The following is a 22,109-nucleotide window of genomic DNA, read 5'->3' as shown; positions in this document are numbered from 1 at the left end:
CTCTAAAATTTGTCTTTATAGATCCAGTAATAAAATATATAATACAGATCTGTCATGGATTGAATTGTGGCCCCCCAAAATATGACACGTATTTTGACACAACTCGGTTAGGCCATGATTCCCAGTATTGTGTGATTGTCCTCCATTTTGTGGTTGATATAATTTTCCTATACATTGTAAATCCTAATCTCTGCCAGGGGTTAATGAGGCAAAATTGGATTATGTTGAAGAAGATTAGCGTGGGATATAAAACCCTTGCTCAGGTCACATCCACAATATAGAGGGAGTTTTCTGGGGGTGTGGCCTGTACCACCTTTTATCTTACAGGAGATAAAAGGAAAGGGAACCGAGCAGAGAATAGGGACCTCACACCACCAAGAAAGAAGCATCGGGAGCGTAGCATGTCCTTTAGATGCCGGGTTCCTGCACTGAGAAACTCCTTAACCAGGGAAGATTAATGACAAGGACCTTCCTCCAAAGCCGACAGAAAGAGAAAGTCTTCCCCTGGAGCTGACGCCCTGAGTTAGGACTTGTAGCCTGCTAGATAGAGTGAGAGAATAAACTTCTGTTTGTGGAAGCCATCTTCTTGTGGTATTTCTGTTACAGCAGCACTAGCTAACTAAGACAAGATCCTTTGCATTGGTAACTGCATGATTCTTGAATGGTTCAATTATGAATTGATTTATTTTTATAAACTTATTTAAGATGATAAATTGTTTTGAATTAAAGCATTGATATTTATTCATTGTAATTTTCATTTTGCCTTTTAATTTTATACAAAATTTTAAATAATTTTAGAAGAAATATAATTTAATCTGAAAACAAAATAAATATTTATATTATTTACGTACATTTATATTTTTGATAAAAATATATTCAAATTTTGTACACTTTGAGTACAACTACAATTTAATTCTTTAGATCATTACTCTCATTACAAGCCTACAAATCTTAATTTCAACAACAAAAGTTGTGAATTTGCCAAAATGAGTGCAAGAAAATTTTTATAAGATATATAATAATTTGTATTCTATGATTATTTATTTTACTACTTATCAAGCCATTGCTAGCCCATTAACTGGACACCCAACATGGGCAATAAGAATTAAATAATTCTGCTTTGGTATTTTGCCAAATTTCAATTTCAGCCAAATTTATACATATTCCTAATTTTGTTTTTATGAAAGTATATTTGTCATGGTAGAAGGATAGATTTGTTTTCTTTATTTAAAGATATATGTAATACGAGCCTTCAACTATACTCTTGCCCGAGGCTTCATAAATGTTAGGGTCAGGCCTAAGCTTTGTCTTGTATCAAAAGAACTGAAAAATAACGTGTACTTAAAATAGGGTGGCAGAACTTTGCCCCTAATTTCTCTCATAGTTATTTTGTATATCTGTCTGCTGTTTCTGGTGGTGGAGGTAGTTTTGTTTGAAAGTGAGAGATTCACTTGTGTTTATATGAGCCTCTGATTACTGATCTTACAGGTATTTTGAACTGCTTTCTAAAGAAATATTCATTTGTTTTGCTTGACTCTCTTATAGAATATGATACCTGATATAGATGATTTCTCTTCCTGGAAAGGCTGCCTGAACTTGAGTCGAGGCTGTGACTTGTCAGGATGTAGGGCAGGTGGAGGAGGATGTGTGTGCCATAATCTGTGTATCCTCATTTCTTGGCAGCCTTGTTGTCCAGTAGAGGAAAAACTTAAGGAACAGCTGAAATCTGTTTCTTATCATCATATTTTCCAGAGAATGGAGCAAGTCCTCTTGTCATCTGTTGGCTCAGTATCCGTCCATGCCGTTGATTCTGTAAGATTTTCCCTTGAGATAAAAATGTTGAAAGACAGCTTCATTCCTTTCGTGCTCCAGTTCTTTGCACAGCACCTGCTCTGTAAATGCACATCGCTGGGTGGGATTGTAAGCCGTCCAATTTTCAAATGATCTGTTTTAAAATTTTAATTTGTAAAATAAAAACCTTATTTAATCCGTTCACTATACTATAATCCAACTAGCCTATCTGCCCCATTATATATCTTTCTCTGTGTAGTCTGTACACATCTGTTTTCATAAACCATGAAAATGGCTTTATAGGAAGAACACATTTAGGGAGATGGCTTTCTATTGCCATGCAGGGCACTTTTGAAATAATACTTCATGGCAAGTCATCATGAGCAGAGACAGAGGACTGCCTAGGAGAGAAGGATCTCAGCTGAGATGACTTCGCATAGTGACAATGGCCCTTCCTGTGAAAAGAAGTATTAGCAACCATTCTCTGGCCACATTCCAAGTTGGTGGATGGTATGCTGCCTCCCTAAATTCTGCAGCTTCAGTTACACTCACTGGTCTAATGCACTTCCTGTCAGGAATGGTTGTGTTGATGTGTGGGTTAAAACAGCTGTTGCATTTTATGCGTAAGAAGCTGCAATCAGGAGAACAAAGTGATTCCCTATGCATTGCCTATGTTGGAGATAGCAATCAAAAGCCCCACCCAAAAAACCTATTGCCTTAGAGTTGAATTCCCCCTCATAGTGACCCTATAGGACAGAGTAGAACCGCCCCATAGGGTTTCCAAGGCAGAAGCAGACGGCCTGCTGTATCTTCCTCCCACAGAGCAGCTGATGGGTTAGAACCATTAACCTTTTGGTTAGCAGCTGAGCACTTAACCACTAAGCCACCAGTGCCTTATTAAAAACCCAATGCCTCCAAAATAAACAAATAAATATTAAAATCACACACAGTCTTTGGCAATATTCTCAACTGTTCATTTATGTTTATTCCTTTACCCTACCACCATTTGTATATTGATCTGCAAACTAACAACATGGTTTTACTTTTATTTTTATTTATTTATTTTTTAGGTTTTTAATTACTTGTTGAAAATACAACTGTTTTTTTTATTATTATCATTGTACTTTAGATGAAGGTTCACAGAACAAAGTAGCTTCTCGTTAAACAGCACACATATTGTTTTGTAATGTTGGTTACCAACCCCATGACATGTCAATACTCTCCCTTCTCGACCTTGGGTTTCCTATTACCAGCCTTCCTGTGCCTTCCTGCCTTCTCATCCTTGTCCCTGGGCTGGTGTGCCCCTTTAGTCTTGCTTTGCTTTATGGGCCTGTCTAATCTTTGGCTGAAGGGTGAACCTCAGGAGTTACTTCATTACTGAGCTAAAAAGGCATCCGGAGGCCATACTCTTGGGGTTTTTTCAGCTTCTGTCTGGCCAGTACGTCTGGTCTTTTTGTAAGTTAGAATTTTGTTCTACATTTTTCTCCAGCTCTGTCTAGGACCTATGCTCTGATCCCTGTTGGAGCAGTCAGTGGTGGTAGCCGGGCACCACCTAGTTGTACTGGACTCAGTCTTGTGGAGGCTGTGATAGTTGTGGTCCATTAGTCCTTTGGGTTAATCTTTACCTTGTATGTTTAGTTTTGTTCATTCTCCCTTGCTCTCAATGGGGTGACACCAGTGGAGTATCTTAGATGGCTGCTAACAAGCTTTTAAGACCCCAGAGGCTACTCACCAAAGTAGAATGTAGAACATTTTCTTTATAAACTATGTTATGCCAATTGTGCTAGATGTTCCCCGAGACCATGGTCCCCATGGCCCTCAGCCCAGTAATTCAGTCCCTCAGGGAGTTTGAATGCGTCTATGGAGCTTACACGACCTTGCCTTGTGCAAGTTTTGCTGGCTTCCCCAGTATTGAGTACTGTGTTACCCTTCACCAAAGCAACCACTTATCTATTGTCTATTTAGTGGTTTTCCATCCCCTCTTTCATAATCATCAAAGATTGTTTCTTTTTGTGTGTAAACCTTTTCATGAGTTTTTACAGTAGTGGTCTCATACAATATTTGTCCTTTCGTGATTGACTTATTTCACTCAGCATAATGCCTTCCAGATTCATCCATGTTGTAAGATGCTTTGAAGATTCATCATTTTTCTTCCTTGTTGCCTACTAGTCTGTTGTTTTCTGTGTACCATAGTTTATCCATTCCTCTGTTGATGGGCATCTAGGTTGTTTCCATCATTTTGCTATTGTGAGCAATGCTGCAATGAACATGGGTGTGCATATGTTTGGTTGTGTGACGGCTCTTATTTCTCTAGGATATATTCCTGGGAGTGGGATTCCTGGATCATAAGGTATTTCTATTTCTAACTTTAAAAAAAAAAAAAAAAACTTTTTAAGGAAGTACTATATCATTTTCCAAAATGGTCGTACCATTTTGTATTCCCACCAGTAGTGCATAAGAGTTCCAATCTCCCCAAAGCCTTTCCAACATTTGTTATTTTCTGGTTTTTTGATTCGTCCTAGTAATGCTGGGGCAAAATGGTATCTCAGTGTGGTGTTTGATTTCTATTTCTCTAATAGCTAGTGATCATAAGTATTTACTTATATGTCTGTTAACCACTAAAATGTCTTCTTTGGTGAAGTGTCTGTTCATTTCCTTTGCCCATTTCTTAATTGGATTGTCTTTTTGTTGTAGAGGTGTTAGATTTTCCTGTAGATTTTAGAGATGAGAACTTTGTTGAATTGTTTTACTTATTTTTAGATTTTAGGATTTTCCAGACATTCTAATTAGAGTAGAGAACTTCTCTTGGAGATTACAGTAAAAACAAATTGCTTTTGTGAGTTAGGTTGTATATATAAAAAGCACCACCACAAAAGCCACACATTGAACACTTTTTGTTAACATGGTACTGTTTTACCTAATATATGATCCCTGTCTTTAAGACCACCAAAAATATTGCTCCTGAGTAGTACTTTCGATCTTAAAACAATCTCTCTCTCTCTCTTTTTAAATAATAAGGTGATTTACGTCTATTTTTTTTTCCATTTCTGGCAAAGAAGAAATAAGATGCGTGTTCTGTCCCCAGTTACCCTATGCATATTGCTTGGCCTTTCCCTTCACTTCCATATTGATCATCAAGATTTTTTAGAGTTCAAGCAGCATGAAAATATTCAAATATATGGGCCAGGGGCAGAGGGAGAAACAACACAAATTTGCCCTTCTTGTTAAGGTTAAATACAAATTCCCAAAGTAGCAGTGGCATGCAGAGGATGCGTAGTAAGTTTGCTGGGCTGAGTTATTGTACCCTTTCCCTACAGTTATTTCTACCAGAGGCAGTTTAAGTTAAAGTATCAATTTGAACACTGACTGTCTGTTTGTTTTTTAAACTTGACATCTATGATAAAGTCCAACTTAACAGCATATGTTAAATTGTTAACTCTATTAGAAAGTTATGAGGGCCAACAGTGAAAAGAAATATGCTATAGTTATGCTTATTTATACACATAGTCTTCCTATTTTTTTTTTTTTCTGTTACTAAAATGAATCATAAACTAGAAGGCAACAAATTCCTTTTCTTTGCCACCAGATACACATAACACAACTATTTCTCTGAAGGAGGACGCTTGTTATTTCGTACGTGATCATCAAAAAACAGATGGAGAGTGATTATGTGCTCTGTGTCCTGCTGACTGTTTTAAAGCACATAAAAGTTAATCTGTGTTTTTTGAGTTTTGATTAGTAAATAATGATCACTTAGAATGAATAAGGAGCAGCTTCAGGAAGGTGTGATTATCCTAGGGACAAAATAATACTGGAAGGTTGGGCCGATTTAGTTCTGTTGGACAAATCCTGGTTGAAATAATTGGACCACTATTTAACGTAGAGTGAAATATTGTAGTTGTCCCAAAGGTTTTGGATAAAGCAGAATTCATTTGATTATTCAATCAGTGAAGTGATCGAGGAAGTTTGATTGAGTACTTTCTGTTTACAAGATGCTGGGGGTATAAAGATGAGTAAGACATAGCTCTGATCATCAAGAGCACAGGAATGAGGTGATTATAATTACCTCTATTGTATTTTGCCTTTGAAGGTACAGTTTAACCCAAGCTTTTAAGGTCAAAGGCACTTGATCAAATGAGTGTCGAATAGGTAATGATTTCACAGACGGTCATACTGATGGTCCTTAGAAAGGTGAACAACATTAATGGAAACACGACTTTTGCCTCTTTGGCATTTAATCACTTAGTCCTCTCACTCTTTAGTCGTAGTTTGGCATTCTATCATCTCCTGCAGATGTCTTTCCTTTTCTTATGGTTTATCACTTTTGACATAATTTTCTTTTCTTTCTCCTACCTTTCTTTCTCTAATGCTCTTGTACCCTCCTTCTTGTAGTGGATATTAATCTTAGTCCTTTAAGCAAAGTGTGTAAGACACATCACATTGTCTTACTTCTTTCAATTAAAAGAAATCTAATTTGAGCTCCTATCATGTTGGGATGCTTGGAGATTAAATCTCAATCATTATTGGGTTAGTGGTTCCCTTTCCCTGGGCTCTCGTGAGTATCCAGAGGCATTGCTCACTGTTTATCATGGTTAATGCAGATAATATCTATGCCTAAACCTGTATAAGCCCACAAGGGCCAGCAGCCCTTCTGCCACACTTGGGGCCCAAGAATCCCATTGGTGCTGGAATCCAAGAGTCTTCCAAGGCTTACCAAGCATTTTTAAAGATCTTGCCACTTCCTTTGGGTACTATAAGACCAGATTGAGAATACTTAAGAATCACTACTAATTCAAAAAAAAAAAAAAGAAATTCAAGGTGCCAGTAATTTTAGAGATACCAAACATATTCTAGTTTAGGAGTTTAGGTAGAAAGAAGGCTCGTCTTTACTACTTTTTTTTTTTTTTTTTTAGTTGTCCCTTACAAACTCCCCTTGCAGCAAAGAAGCCCAAAGCCCTGTTTATGTCTTAGATCTAGGGAGAGGGGGAAATTACAAAGAAAAAAACATAATGTAATATCTCATAACTATTTTATTTCTCTCTCTGAGGACTCAACTCTCTGCTTCTTCTGGTTTCTTTTTCTTCCTTTTAATATATGTACTAATTGAATACCTTATAGGAGCCAGCCTTACAGCAATGCTGAGAGATCAGTATTGTCCATCCCACCTGAGGTTGAAGAAACAGGAAGGCAGATAAGGTAAGTGAAGTCACAGAGCTGGAATTTGAAATTGTTTAATTGAAAAGCCTATGCTCTTTTCAAAACAATTTCAAAGAAAGTATAATTTTAATGGAAAGAAGTTCTCGGTGTAGGATCAGGGCTCCGGTGCTTCTGCCCAAACTCCTAGAAAGTGGGTGATCTTGACTAAAATGCTTAACGTCTTAGATTCCTAGTTTGCTCATCCAGAAATTGAGCTATCTGATCATAGTGTTTATTTGGATACAGTATGAGATAATGAATGATAAACTACTTTGTGAAGTGGTAAGCACTGTACAAATGTAAGACACTCAGATCATTCTAGTAACGTTATTGTTCTGCAAGGTACACAGCCAAGTGGATAAATATTTGGTTAACCAGTGGGCTGATTGAGATATTCCCAGGAAATTGGCAAAAGAGAAGTTACATGAAGGATAATAAGAATCCAACTCTAAGTTGGCAGAAGATTAAGTAGGCTGTCTAGAGCATCAGAAGGGTTGATCCAGAAGAAAAGAATAGGTTCCTCCAGGGAAGATCTAAAGATATGGTGATTCGTAGCAGAGTAAGCACAGTATTAAAAATCATGTTCAGTGCTTCCAGGCTACAAAAGATACAAGAAATAATCTCTAAGCTTGGCTGAACATTAATTAATAAATACACAGAGATCAAGTAAAGAGTCATCTATGAAGAATCTACACATATTGAATTTGAATCAAAGAATTTAAGCCTTGTGACAGAGCAAAATATAGACAACAAATGAGAATAGAATGGCAGTGTGTGTTATAACTAAAGAAAAAACAAAAACGCAAATAAAAAAATTAAGGCCTCGAACTAAAGATAATAACACCTAGCAGACCTGTAATATTTGCTGTTTTTCTCACATTTTTAGCAATGTGCCAGGTACTACTTTAAGGTACATGTTAGAGTTCTAAGATGATCATCAATGTACCATTATTTCATTTGAATTTCAGTCTAATTGAGCAGTTATAACAGGAGTCAGGGAAGGATTAAAATAAGACCTTTATTACTGTTAATAATAATTAATTTTTATTGAGCCTTCAGTAAGGGCTTTACAGGGATTAATTAAACTAATATCCCAATGATGTTTTGTCTAAGGCTCTACTGTTATCCTTATTTCACAGATGAGAAACAGAGCAGTAGAGAGAGAGAGAGAGAGGGAGAAGTTATGAAACTGAAACAAAGACACATAGTATGTGACAGACTAGTATTTGAAACCAGAGTTTGGCTTTAGGCCTGCCAATCTTAACCAGTATGCTGTGAAGCTGGATTGGAGAATTTAACTTAGCCCTGAATCTTGAAGAGTTCTCCTAATATAACAGCCCAGATTTAGATCTCCAGACACATAAGATATAAATTTGGGCTACTGTCATGAGGAATTATAGCCTGCCTCAAACCCCATGAAGCATGGAGAGGCCATAAGTCCAAAAACTTCTCACCAAAAATCTCTGATGCCTGCTGTTTTGAACCGAGGCTTTTGAACAGAAGCGAGACCCCTCCACACTGTCTTTCCATTTCTGCTTTTGGGATGCAAGTAACTGTCCAAGGGCTAGCAGACCCACAAGATGGAAGGATCTGCAGCCTGTGTTTACCACGTGGAGTAAATGCTCCTATCAATCAGGAACACCTCTCTTGGACTTTTATGTGAGAGAGAAACAAACTTTTATTATAATTAAGCCATAACACACATGGAAGGATCTGCAGCCTGTGTTTACCACGTGGAGTAAATGCTCCTATCAATCAGGAACACCTCTCTTGGACTTTTATGTGAGAGAGAAACAAACTTTTATTATAATTAAGCCATAACACACATTGCTGTTATTAGCTGCTGTCAATTTGGGTCTTGACTTATGGTGACCCCAGGCAAAACAGAATAAAACTCTGCCAGGTCCTGTACCATCCCCATGATTCGTTGTGGATCAGATCATTATGATCCATAGAGTTTTTTGGCTGATTTTCAGAAGTAGATAGCTAGGTATTTCTTCCTACTGGGTCTTAGTCTGGAAGCTCTGCTGAAACCTGTTAGTGTCATAGCAACACACAAGCCTCCACCCTCAGACAGGTGATGACTGAGCATAAGGTGCATTGGCTGGGAATTGAAGAGCCTGGCTGCTAACCGGAAACCCTGGTGGCTTAGTGGTTAAGGGCTATGGCTGCTAACCAAGAGGTTGGCAGTTCAAATCCTCCAGGCCCTCCTTGGAAATTCTATGCGCCAGTTCTTCTCTGTTCTATAGGGTCGCAGAGTAGGAATTAACTCAAGGGCAGTGGTTTTTTTTTTTTTTTTTTTTTGTGGGCTGCTAACCAAAAGGTTGGCAGTTTGAAGCCACTAGCTGCTCCTTAGAAACCCTGTAAGGCAGTTCTACTCTATCCTACAGAGTCCTATGAGTCGGAATCAACTCCATGGCAACAGGCTTATCCCACGTGGAGGAGCCCTCGTGGTGCGGTGGTTAAGAGCTTAACTGTTAACCAAAAGGTTGGCAGTTTGAATTCACCAGCCACTCCTTGGAAACCTCTATTCTGTCCTGTTGGATCGCTATGGGTCAGAATTGACTGGATGGCAATGGGTTTGGTTTGGTTTGGTTTTGATCCCGCATAAAAGAGGAGAATTCTACCACTGAACCACCACTGCCCCCATAGCACACATTAAGGGTCTGTTTGTAAATGTACCTAGAAATAGAAGAATAGAGAGTCCGTATGGGATGTATCTACTAAGCTTTTTAACACATTATCTATGCCCAATAGATAAATACGGATTAATGGATGTCAGACTCTCTCTATTTCAACAATTACTAAAATCGCTTTTCCTCTTGTGGGGACAAACCAGTGTGAAGGGTGGGAAAAAATGCAGAAAGCGTCAATCTAATATCTCTAAGAAACAGAAGTTTCTATTTTGAGCCAGAAAAGTAATGAGAGTGAGAAAATTGTTTTCGCCACTCTGTAGGTATTATGTCCTTGTTTGAGAGATGAGGAAATTGAGATACAAAGAGGTTAAGGAACTTGTCTAAATTTGCTTCTATTTATACTTTTATTTGTAAGACATAATTTGATTACATGACAGTAAAACAAAAGGTCTGAAAAGCAAAATGTGTCAAATGTGAACATAATTATAAAGACAGGAACACACATTCATTTACTAAAGACCAAAATTGGAGTAGAACCCTTTTAAACAAAAGCCTTTGATAATAAAAAGTATGAACAAAATACAATAGATATTCCCCTTATACTTCCAACTGTAAACATTAATCGCTGTTAACTATGAACTACTTTTCACTCAAAAAGAACATTTAGCGAATATAATAGGAAATTAAGGCTTGACTGTCTGGTTTTGGGAAGGAAAGTCATGTAAGAGTGCAGTCTAGGTTTTTAACAAATTCAGATGTTCTACTTTAAATAGGATCTTACTGCCAGGCAATTATTAACTTCTACCTGTGATTCCCTAGAACTTCACATAATGCCTGTTCCTAACCATTCCCATCCTCCCCAAGTTCTGGGCTCTCCAGAGTCTCTTCATAGAAGAACCTTGCTCTCTGCTTCATGGAGAAGATTGGAAACTAGAGTGTAAAAATAAGTAGCTAGTAGAGGGCTGGAGACACAGTGGGTAAGAGGTCTGCTGCTAATCGAATGGTCGGTGGCTCGAACCCACCAGTGGCCCTGGGAGAAAAATGTGAGTCTGCTTCTATAAGTAAAGATTACAGCCTTGGAAGCTCTAAGGATCAGTTCTACTCTGTCCTATAGGGTTGCTATGAGTTGGAATCAACTGGATGGCAAACAACAATAACAACAACAGGAGGCTGGAAGTGGTGTCCATAGGAGGGAGAGACCAGCTGGACAAGGTTCTCTGAAAGCTCTGAGACCCTCTCCTATCAGTTCTGAGAGACTAGTTTGCCATATCTGAAATGCGCAAAAGTAAGAAAACAGTGGAATGCATTCCTGATGGTACTGCGTTCATGTGGCTGCATAGAATAGAAACTCAGAAGTCACCCTTGGTAATGCCCTCTCCCCTACCATCCTCATAACCAGTTCTTCTCTAAGTCCTGTTGATTCTAGGCTATAGAAAAGCTTACCAACCTCAATGCTTGAACCATTAACCATCAACAAAACCATTGTAGCTCTCTCATGGACGGCTACAACAGCCTCTGATTAATCTCCACTCTTCCATTGCCCAATCCATTCTTCATATTATAACCATCATGGTTTGTTTAAAACACTTATCACTACCCCCCAACCACCATCAACAATGATTTCCCATTACTTTTACCATAAATAAATACAAATCTCCCTAAATGCCATTTGAGACTATGCATAGTCTCCAATTTTATCTCACTCCACATGCCCTCCCCTTCCTCAGCTTCAACCAGCCTAATCTCTCATACTTGCTATACCGTCACCTTCATAGACCGCCCCCCCCCCCGCATCGTAACAACCTGGTACATAACATTCCTTTTGTCTAGCATATGTTTGTACTTATTTCTTCTTTATAGAGCTAGCTGCCACACAATTTTCAAATCTTGGTTCAAATGTTGCTTACTTCTTCAGGGCACCCTTTGCTGGCCTCACTGACTTGGACAAAACTGCCCTGGTCTAGGTTCTCATGGTCATATTTACCTGTTCTGAGTTCACGTTGCCACATTTACAATAGCAATGGGCATAGTGGTTCATGGGATGAAAAAGAAAACACAGTGTTTATCACAGTTTCATTTTAATTTGTAAGCTCCATGGTGGAAAGAATTGTGTCTGTTTTTAGTCATGATCCTGTACCCCAATGCCTTAAACAGATTTGCCCACAATGGATATTGAATAAATATTTGTCAAATAAGTGAATAAAAATAAATGAATGAAATACATACTGGTAGCACCAGGATAAGATTATCTGATGCATCTCTCTCATCTTAACAATGGGCACACATTAGTAACCAACCACATGAAGTCAGATATTTTGCTCCTTGTTCCAGGATGGGCTCTGGAGTTACCCCATTACTTAATTGTGCGGCCAGAATGAGTCATTTACCACTGCAAGCTTCAGTCTTTTCATCCCTGAAATAGGAATAATATGTGTACATACATAATTGGATAACTATGAGGATTAAATAGACCTATGACTGCCCACTCCCACATATCTGTCAGTTTGTTGTACTGTGGGGGCTTTTGTGTTGATGTGAAGCTATGCCACCAGTATTCAAATACCAATGGGGTCACTTCTTCATTGCAAATACCTTTTTTCACCAACATAAATGGCAACTATACATGTGGACCGTGCCAGATGGAATACACAGGAATCAAATTGACTCCATCAGTGGGAAGAGACAATGGAAAAGCTCAACAGTGGAACAGACCATCACCTGCTCATGTGTACGTTCAATTTGAAGCTGAAGAAAATTAGAACAAGTCCACAAGAGCCAAAGTACAACCTTGAATATATACCACCTGAATTTAGAGACCATTTCAAGAACAGATTTGACATGTTGAACACTAATGACTAAAGACCAGATGAGTTGTGGAAGGACATCATCCATGAAGAAAGCAAGAGGTCACTGAAAAGGCAGGAAAGAAACAAAAGGCCAAAATGGATGTCAGAAGAGACTCTGAAAGTTGCTCTTGAAGGTTGAGTCGCTAAAGCAAAAGAAAGAAGTGATGAAGTAAATGAGTTGAACAGAAGATTTCAAAGTGTGGTTCGAAAAGACAAAGTAAAGTGTTATAATGACATGTGCAAACACCTGGAGATGGAAAACAGAAAGAGAAGAACATGCTCAGTATTTCTCAAGCTGAAAGAACTGAAGAAAAAATTCAACATCGAGTTGCAACATTGAAAGATTCTATGGGGAAAATATTAAACGGTTCAGTAAACATCAAAAGAAGATGGAAGGAATACACAGAGTCACTATACCAAAAAGAATTAGTCAATGTTTGACCATTTTAGGAGATACCACATGAGAAGGAACCAATGTTACTGAAGGAAGAAGTCCAAGCTACACTGAAGGTATTGACTACACTGAAGGTATTGGCAAAAAACAAGGCTCCAGGAATTGATGGAATACAAATTGAGATGTTTCAACAAATGGATGCAGTGCTGGAAGTACTCACCCATCTATGCCAAGAAATTTGAAGACAGTTTCCTGGCCAATTGACTGGAAGAAGTCTATATTTATGCCTATTCCCAAGAAAGGTGATCCCACCAAATATGAAAATTATCAAACAATATCAATAATATCACACGCAAGTAAAATTTTACTGAAGATCATTCAAAAGTGGTAGCAACAGCATATTGATATGGAACTGCCAGAAATTCAAGCCAGATTCAGAAGAGGGCACGGAACCAGGGATATCATTATGGATGTCAGGTGGATGCTGGCTGAAAGCAGAGAATATCAGAGATATGTTTATCTGTGTTATATTGACTGTCCAAAGGCATTCGACTGTGTGGGTCATAACAAATTATGGATAACATTGCAAATAGCAGGAATTCCAGAACACTTAATCGTGCTTGTGAGGAATCTGTACATAGATCAAGAGGCAGTTGTTTGAACAGAACACAGAGATACTGCTTGGTTTAAAATCAGGAAAGGTGTGTGTCAGGGTTATATCCTTTCACCGTGCTATTCAATCTGTATGCTGAGTAGATAATACGAGAAGCTGGACTATATGAAGAAGAATGGGGCATCAGGTTTGGAGGAAGACTCATTAACCACCTGAGTTATGCAGATGATACAACCTTGCTTGCTGAAAGTGAAGAGGACTTGAAGTACTTACTGATGAAGATCAAAGACCACAGCCTTCAGTATGGATTGCACCTCAACAAAAGAAAACAAAAATCCTCACAACTGGACCAAAGAGCACATCATGATAAATGGAGAAAAGTTGAAGTTGACAAAGATTTCATTTTAATTGTATCCAGAATCAACATGCATGGAAACAGCAGTCGAGAAATCAAAAGACACATTGCATTGGTCAAATCTGTTGCAAAAGACCTCTTTTAAGTGTTGAAAAGAAAAATGTCATCTGGAAGACCAAAGTGTGTCTGACCCAAGCCATGGTGTTTTCAGTTGCCTTCTATGCACTTGAAAGCTGGATAATGAATAAGGAAGATCGAAGAAGAATTGACCCCTTTGAATTGTGGTATTGGAGAAGAATATTGAATATACCATGAACTGCCAAAAGAACAAACAAATCTGTCTTGGAAAAAGTACTACCAGAATGCTCCTTAGAAGCAAGGATGGCAAGACTATGTCTGACACACTTTGGTCATGTCAAGAGGGATCAGTCTCTGGAGAAGGACATCATGCTTGGTAAAGTAGAGGGTCAGCGAAAAGGAGGAGGCCCCTCAATGAGATGGATTGACACAGTGACTGCAACAATGGCACAGGACTGAACACCGGACTGGGCAGTGTATCGTTCTCTCGTACATAGGGCAGCTATGAGTCGGAACCAACTTGGTGGCACGTAACATCAACATGGCTGGACACATTAAGCTCTAAATAAACATTAATTATTAATATCACCAATTTGTTTCTTTTTTTTCTGTACTGCCATGTCTGAACAGTGTCTTCATAGTTTTATTGACCGAGCGGTCATTCTGTAACTATGTTAGTATTCAGTCAGTATTCCTGTATCCCCACTCCTCTCTACACATACCTTGGAACAATAGTTTCCTTTAGGTGACTTTGCATATCTATGCTTGGATCCACTATATGTTTATACCACAATTCCCTGATCTCCAAATTCTTGGTGACCACCTCACCATAGCTCCTCAGAACTAACCCACAGGAAAGTGTTCCTGAATCTGTACTTGATTCTTACCATGGTCATTTGTGTTAATATCTCGGTTGTCTTCATGACCAATCTAAGGGCTTTTTAAAAACTAAACTTCGGTGGGGGGCCACGATGGTGGACTAGGTGGACGCTACCGCGGATCCCTCTTGCAACAAAGACTCGGAAAAACAAGTGAATCGATCACATACACAACAATCTACAAACTCTGAACAACAAACACAGACTTTGAGACGGAGAACGAACAAATACGGACAGACAGCGATCGTTTTCAGAACTAAGAGCCAGCGTACCAGGCAGGTGACCTTCGGAGCCCGGGCTAGGGCAGAGCCCAGGGGGGCAGACGGCACAGACAAGGGGCCCAGCCCTACCCCCCCGAACCCATCCCGAGAGGGAGTCTAGCTGGTTGGAGCAGGCGGCGTAGCGGCGCAGCCGGCAGGAGAAGCACCCGGGAGGCAGTGACTGATCTTGGAGCGGGGAAAGCAGTGTCCCAGCCAGGGAGCCGTCCCGCCGGCAGTTTGGTGGGAAGCAGGCGAGGCGAGAGCGTGGGGATCAGCTATATTTCCCTAAAGCGACCCCGGAGGGGGGCGCCCAGACGTTCGTGAGAGCCATGCCCACCCAGTTTGCGCGAGCGGTGCAGCGCACCAGAGGGAGAAATCCCCGGAAGTGACTGGTCTTGGAGCGGGGAGACCAGCGGCCCAGCCGGGGAGCCGTCCCCCTGAGATCTTGGCGACAGTAGGCGGGGTGTGAGCGCATTCCCCTGAATAGACCCCGGGGGCGAACTCAGCTGTTCGTGAGGGCCACGCCCACTCAGTTCGCGCGAGCGGTGCGGCGCACCGGAGGGAGAAATCCCCAGGAGGAAGTGACTGATCTTGGAGCGGCAAGAGTAGCATCCCAGCCGGGGAGCCGTCCTGCCGGGATTCTGGCCGATGGGGGCGGAGCGCGAATGCGGGGATCAGCTCTATATTCTGCGGTGCTACACGCCTAGCTCTCTGATCCCTCCCCCACCCTCCCCAGGCGGCTCCATTAACATCCGAATACCCTGAGCCAGAAGGAGAATTCAGATAGGGATCTGACTGCATTTTTTTTCGCTGATTACCTGGAAAATCTAGTTTCCCAGTGATGGCTCGGAGACAGCAGTCCATATCAAACCACATAAAGAAGCAGACCATGACAGCTTCTCCAACCCCCCAAACAAAAGAATCAAAATCTTTCCCAAATGAAGATACAATCCTGGAATTATCAGATACAGAATATAAAAAACTAATTTACAGAATGCTTAAAGATATCACGAATGAAATTAGGATAACTGCAGAAAAAGCCAAGGAACACACGGATAAAACTGTTGAAGAACTCAAAAAGGTTATTCAAGAACATAGTGGAAAAATTAATAAGTTGCAAGAATCCATAGAGAGACAGCATGTAGAAATCCAAAAGATTAACAATAAAATTACAGAATTTGACAACGCAATAGAAAGTCAGAGGAGCAGACTCGAGCAATTAGAATGTAGACTGGGACTTCTGGAGGAGCAGGGAATCAACACCAACATAGCTGAAAAAAAATCAGATAAAAGAATTAAAAAAAATGAAGAAACCCTAAGAATCATGTGCGACTCTATCAAGAAGGATAACTTGCGAGTGATTGGAGTCCCAGAACAGGGAGGGAGGACAGAAAACACAGAGAAAATAGTTGAAGAACTCCTGACACAAAACTTCCCTGACATCATGAAAGATGAAAGGATATCTATCCAAGATGCTCATCGAACCCCATTTAAGATTGATCCTAAAAGAAAAACACCAAGACATATTATCATCAAACTTGCCAAAACCAAAGACAAACAGAAAATTTTAAAAGCAGCCAGGGAGAAAAGAAAGGTTTCTTTCAAGGGAGAATCAATAAGAATAAGTTCAGACTACTCAGCAGAAACCATGCAAGCAAGAAGGGAATGGGACGACGTATACAGAGCACTGAAGGAGAAAAACTGCCAGCCAAGGATCTATATATCCAGCAAAACTCTCTCTGAAATATGAAGGAGAAATTAAGATATTTACAGATAAACATAAGTTTAGAGAATTTGCAAAAACTAAACCAAGACTGCAAGAAATGCTGAAGGAGATTGTTTGGCCTGATGACCAATAATATCAGGTACCAGCACAATACAAGGTCACAAAACAGAACGTCCTGATATCAACCAACTTAAATAGGGAAAGCACAAAAACAAACAAAGTAAGATTAATCCTAAAAAAAAATAAATAAACAAAATAAAACACATAACAGGAAATCAGGGAAATCAATAGATAAACGAACACAATAATCAAAAAGAGGAACTAAATATAGGAGGCATTGAACTGCCAGATGGAGAGTGATACAAGGCGATATAGAACCATACAAGTTAGGTTTTTACTTAGAAAAATAGGGGTAAATAATAAGGTAACCACAAAAAGGAGTATCAATTCCATAACTCAAGAAAAACGTAACAACTCAACAAACATAAAGTTAAACATTATGAAAATGAGGATCTCACAATCTACTAAGAAAAACGTCTCAGCACAAAAAAGTATGTGGAAAAATGAAATGGCCAACAACACACATGAAAAGGCATCAAAATGACAGCACTAAAAACTTATTTATCTATAATTACGCTGAATGTAAATGGACTAAATGCACCAATAAAGAGACAGAGAGTCACGGACTCGATAAAGAAACACAATCCGTTTATATGCTGCCTACAAGAGACACACCTTAGACTTAGAGACACAAACAAACTAAAACTCAAAGGATGGAAAAAAATATATCAAGCAAATAATAAGCAAAAAAGAAGAGGAGTAGCAATATTAATTTCTGACAAAATAGACTTTAGACTTAAATCCGCCACAAAGGATAAAGAAGGACACTACATAATGATAAAAGGGACAATTGATCAGGAAGATATAACCATATTAAATATTTACGCACCCAATGACAGGGCTGCATGATACATAAATCAAATTTTAACAGAATTGAAAAGCGAGATAGACGCCTCCACATTTATAGTAGGAGACTTCAACACACCACTTTTGGAGAAGGACAGGACATCCAGTAAGAAGCTCAACAGAGACACGGAAGATCTAATTACAACAATCAACCAACTTGACCTCATTGACTTATACAGAACTCTCCACCCAACTGCTGCAAAGTATACTTTTTTTTCTAGTGCACATGGAACATTCTCTAGAATAGACCACATATTAGGTCACAAAACAAATCTTGGTAGAATCCAAAACATCGAAATATTACAAAGCATCTTCTCAGACCACAAGGCAATGAAGCTAGAAATCAATAACAGAAAAACTAGGGAAAAGAAATCAAATACTTGGAAAATGAACAATACCCTCCTGAAAAAAGACTGGGTTATAGAAGACATCAAGGAGAGAATAAGGAAATTCTTAGAAAGCAACGAGAATGAAAATACTTCCTATCAAAACCTCTGGGACACAGCAAAAGCAGTGCTCAGAGGCCAATTTATATCGATAAATGCACACATACAAAAAGAAGAAAGAGCCAAAATCAGAGAACTGTCCCTACAACTTGAACAAATAGAAAGTGAGCAACAAAAGAACCCATCAGGCACCAGAAGAAAACAAATAATAAAAATTAGAGCTGAACTAAATGAATTAGAGAACAGAAAAACAATTGAAAAAATTAACAAAGCCAAAAGCTGGTTTTTTGAAAAAATTAACAAAATTGATAAACCATTGGCCAGACTGACTAAAGAAAAACAGGAAGGGAAATAAATAACCCGAATAAGAAACGAGAAGGACCACATCACAACAGAGCCAAATGAAATTAAAAGAATCATTTCAGATTACTACGTAAAATTGTACTCTAACAAATTTGAAAACCTAGAAGAAATGGATAAATTCTTGGAAAAATACTACCTACCTAAACTAACACATTCAGAAGTAGAACAACTAAATAGACCCATAACAAAAAAAGAGATTGAAACGGTAATCAAAAAACTTCCAAAAAAAAAAAAGTCCTGGCCCAGACGGCTTCACTGCAGAGTTCTACCAAACCTTCAGAGAAGACTTAACACCACTACTACTGAAGGTATTTCAAAGTATAGAAAAAGACGGAATACTACCCAACTCATTCTATGAAGCTACCATCTCCCTGATACCAAAACCAAGTAAAAAGACATTACAAAAAAAGAAAATTTTAGACCTATATCCCTCATGAACATAGATGCAAAAATCCTCAACAAAATTCTAGCCAATAGAATCCAACAACACATGAAAAAAATACTTCACCCTGATCAAGTGGGATTTATACCAGGTATGCAAGGCTGGTTTAATATCAGAAAAACCATTAATGTAATCCATCACATAAATAAAACAAAAGATAAAAACCATATGATCTTATCAACAGATGCAGAAAAGGCATTTGACAAAGTTCAACACCCATTTATGATAAAAACTCTTACCAAAATAGGAATTGAAGGTAAATTCCTCAACATAATAAAGGGCATCTATGCAAAGCCAACAGCCAATATCACTTTAAATGGAGAGAACCTGAAAGCATTTCCCCTGAGAACGGGAACCAGACAAGGATGCCCTTTATCACCACTCTTATTCAACATCGTACTTGAAGTTCTAGCCAGGGCAATTAGGCTAGACAAAGAAATAAAGGGTATCCAGATTGGCAAGGAGGAAGTAAAGCTATCACTATTTGCAGATGACATGATCGTATACATGGAAAACCCTAAGGAATCCTCCAGAAAACTACTGAAACTAATAGAATAGTTTGGAAGAGTCTCAGGTTATAAAATAAACATACAAAAATCACTTGGATTCCTCTACATCAACAAAAAGAACACCAAAGGGGCAATAACCAAATCAATACCATTCACAGTAGCCCCCAAGAAGATAAAATACTTAGGAATAAATCTTACCAAGGATGTAAAAGACCTATACAAAGAAAACTATAAAACTCTGCTACAAGAAATTCAAAAGGACATACTTAAGTGGAAGAACATACCCTGCTCATGGATAGGAAGACTTAACATAGTAAAAATGTCTATTCTACCAAAAGCCATCTATACATATAACGCACTTCCAATCCAAACACCAATGTCATATTTTAAGGGGATAGAGAAACAAATCACTAATTTCATATGGAAGGGAAAGAACCCCCGGATAAGCAAAGCATTACTGAAAAAGAAGAAGAAAGTGGGAGGCCTCACTCTACCTGATTTCAGAACCTATTATACAGCTACAGTAGTCAAAACAGCCTGGTACTAGTACAACAACAGGCCCATAGACCAATGGCACAGAATTGAGAACCCAGATATAAATCCATCCATGTATGAGCAGCTGATATTTGACAAAGGACCAGTCTCAGTCAATTGGGGAAATGACAGTCTTTTTAACAAATGGTGCTGGCATAACTGGATATCCATTTGCAAAAGAATGAAACAGGACCCATACCTCACACCATGCACAAAAACTAACTCCAAGTGGATCAAAGACCTAAACATAAAGACTAAAACAATAAAGATCATGGAAGAAAAAATAGGGACAACCCTAGGAGCCCTAATACAGGGCATAAACAGAATACAAAACATTACCAAAAATGATGAAGAGAAACCAGATAACTGGGAGCTCCTAAAGATCAAACACCTATGCTCATCTAAAGACTTCACCAAAAGAGTAAAAAGACCACCTACAGACTGGGAAAGAATATTCAGCTATGACATCTCAGACCAGCGCCTGATCTCTAAAATCTACATGATTCTGTCAAAACTCAACCACAAAAAGACAAGCAACCCAATCAAGAAGTGGGCAAAGGATATGAACACACATTTCACTAAAGAAGATATTCAGGCAGCCAACAGATACATGAGAAAATGCTCCCGATCATTAGCCATTAGAGAAATGCAAATTAAAACTACGATGAGATTCCATCTCACACCAACTAGACTGGCATTAATCCAAAAAACACAAAATAATAAATGTTGGAGAGGCTGTGGAGAGATTGGAACTCTCATACACTGCTGGCGGGAATGTAAAATGGTACAACCACTTTGGAAATCCATCTGGAGCTATCTTAAACAGTTAGAAATAGAACTACCATACAACCCAGAAATCCCACTCCTCGGAATATACCCTAGAGATACAAGAGCCTTCACACAAACAGACACATGCACACCCATGTTTATTGCAGCTCTGTTTACAATAGCAAAAAGCTGGAAGCAACCAAGATGTCCGTCAACGGATGAATGGGTAAATAAATTGTGGTATATTCACACAATGGAATACTACGCATCGATAAAGAACAGTGACGAATCTCTGAAACATTTCATAACATGGAGGAATCTGGAAGGCATTATGCTGAGTGAAATAAGTCAGAGGCAAAAGGACAAATATAGTATAAGACCACTATTATAAGATCTTGAGAAATAGAAAAAACGGAGAAGAACACATACTTTTGTGGTTACAAAGGGGGGAGGGAGGGAGAGGGTTTTTTATTGATCAATCAGTAGATAAGAACTGCTTTGGGTGAAGAGAAAGACAACACACAATACAAGGAAGGTCAGCCTAATTGGACTGGACTAAAAGCAAAGAGGTTTCCGGGATAAAATGAAAGCTTCAAAGGTCAGTGGAGCAGGGGCTGGGGTCTGGGGAACATGGTTTGAGGAGACTTCTAAGTCAACGGGCAAAATAATTCTATTATGAAAACATTCTGCATCCCACTTGGAATTGTGGTGCCTGGGGTCCTAAATGCCAATAAGCGGCCATCTAAGAGACATCAATTGGTCTCAACCCAACTGGAGCAAAGGCAAAGGAAGAACACCAAGGCCACACGACAACTAAGAACCCAAGAGACAGAAAGGGCCACATGAACCAGAGACCTACATTATCCTGAGACCAGAAGAACTAGTTGGTGCCTGGGCACAAACGATGTCTGCCCTGCTAGGGAGCACAACAGACAACTCCTGAGGGAGCAGAAGGCCAACGGGATACAGACCCCAAATTCTCATAAAAAGACCATACCTAATGATATGAATGCGACTAGAGGAACCCCAGAGACAATGCTCCCCAGAACTTCTGATGGCACAGGACAGGAACCATCCCCGAAGACAACTCATCAGGCATGAAAAGGACTGGTCAGTGGGGGGGAGAGAGATGATGATGAAGAGTGAGCCAATTAAATTAGGTGGACACTGGAGAGTGTGTTGGCAACTCTTGACTGGAGGGGGGATGGGAAGCTAGAGAGAGAGGGAAGATGGCAAAATTGGCACCAAACGAGAGACTGAAAGGGCTGACTCAATAGGGGGAGAGCAAGTGGGAGAAGGGAGTAAGAT

General features: G+C 39.2%; 1 protein-coding gene across 3 annotated transcripts in view; it reads right to left on the bottom strand.

Moving 5' to 3' along the window:
• The window catches only part of METTL25 (methyltransferase like 25), a 345,627-nt gene that overhangs the window by 4,028 nt on the left and 319,490 nt on the right, over window positions 1-22,109 (bottom strand). Inside the window, exon 13 of one of the 3 annotated variants that reach the window (XM_049883966.1) lies at window positions 1,126-1,945. The exons of 1 other annotated variant lie outside the window; for it this stretch is intronic. In XM_049883966.1, coding sequence (XP_049739923.1) covers window positions 1,786-1,945 — 160 coding nt within the window. In that variant the 3' untranslated portion in view covers window positions 1,126-1,785. Of the gene's footprint in view, window positions 1-1,125; window positions 1,946-6,922; window positions 6,957-22,109 lie in introns of those variants that run through there. One more of the 3 variants, XM_049883971.1, reaches the window with a different exon arrangement.

Source organism: Elephas maximus, chromosome 4, assembly GCF_024166365.1.
Source record: "Elephas maximus indicus isolate mEleMax1 chromosome 4, mEleMax1 primary haplotype, whole genome shotgun sequence".
NCBI classification, from domain to species: domain Eukaryota; kingdom Metazoa; phylum Chordata; class Mammalia; order Proboscidea; family Elephantidae; genus Elephas; species Elephas maximus.
The sequence above is the reverse complement of the archived record's forward strand: the minus strand, read 5'-3'. Positions and strand labels throughout refer to the sequence as shown.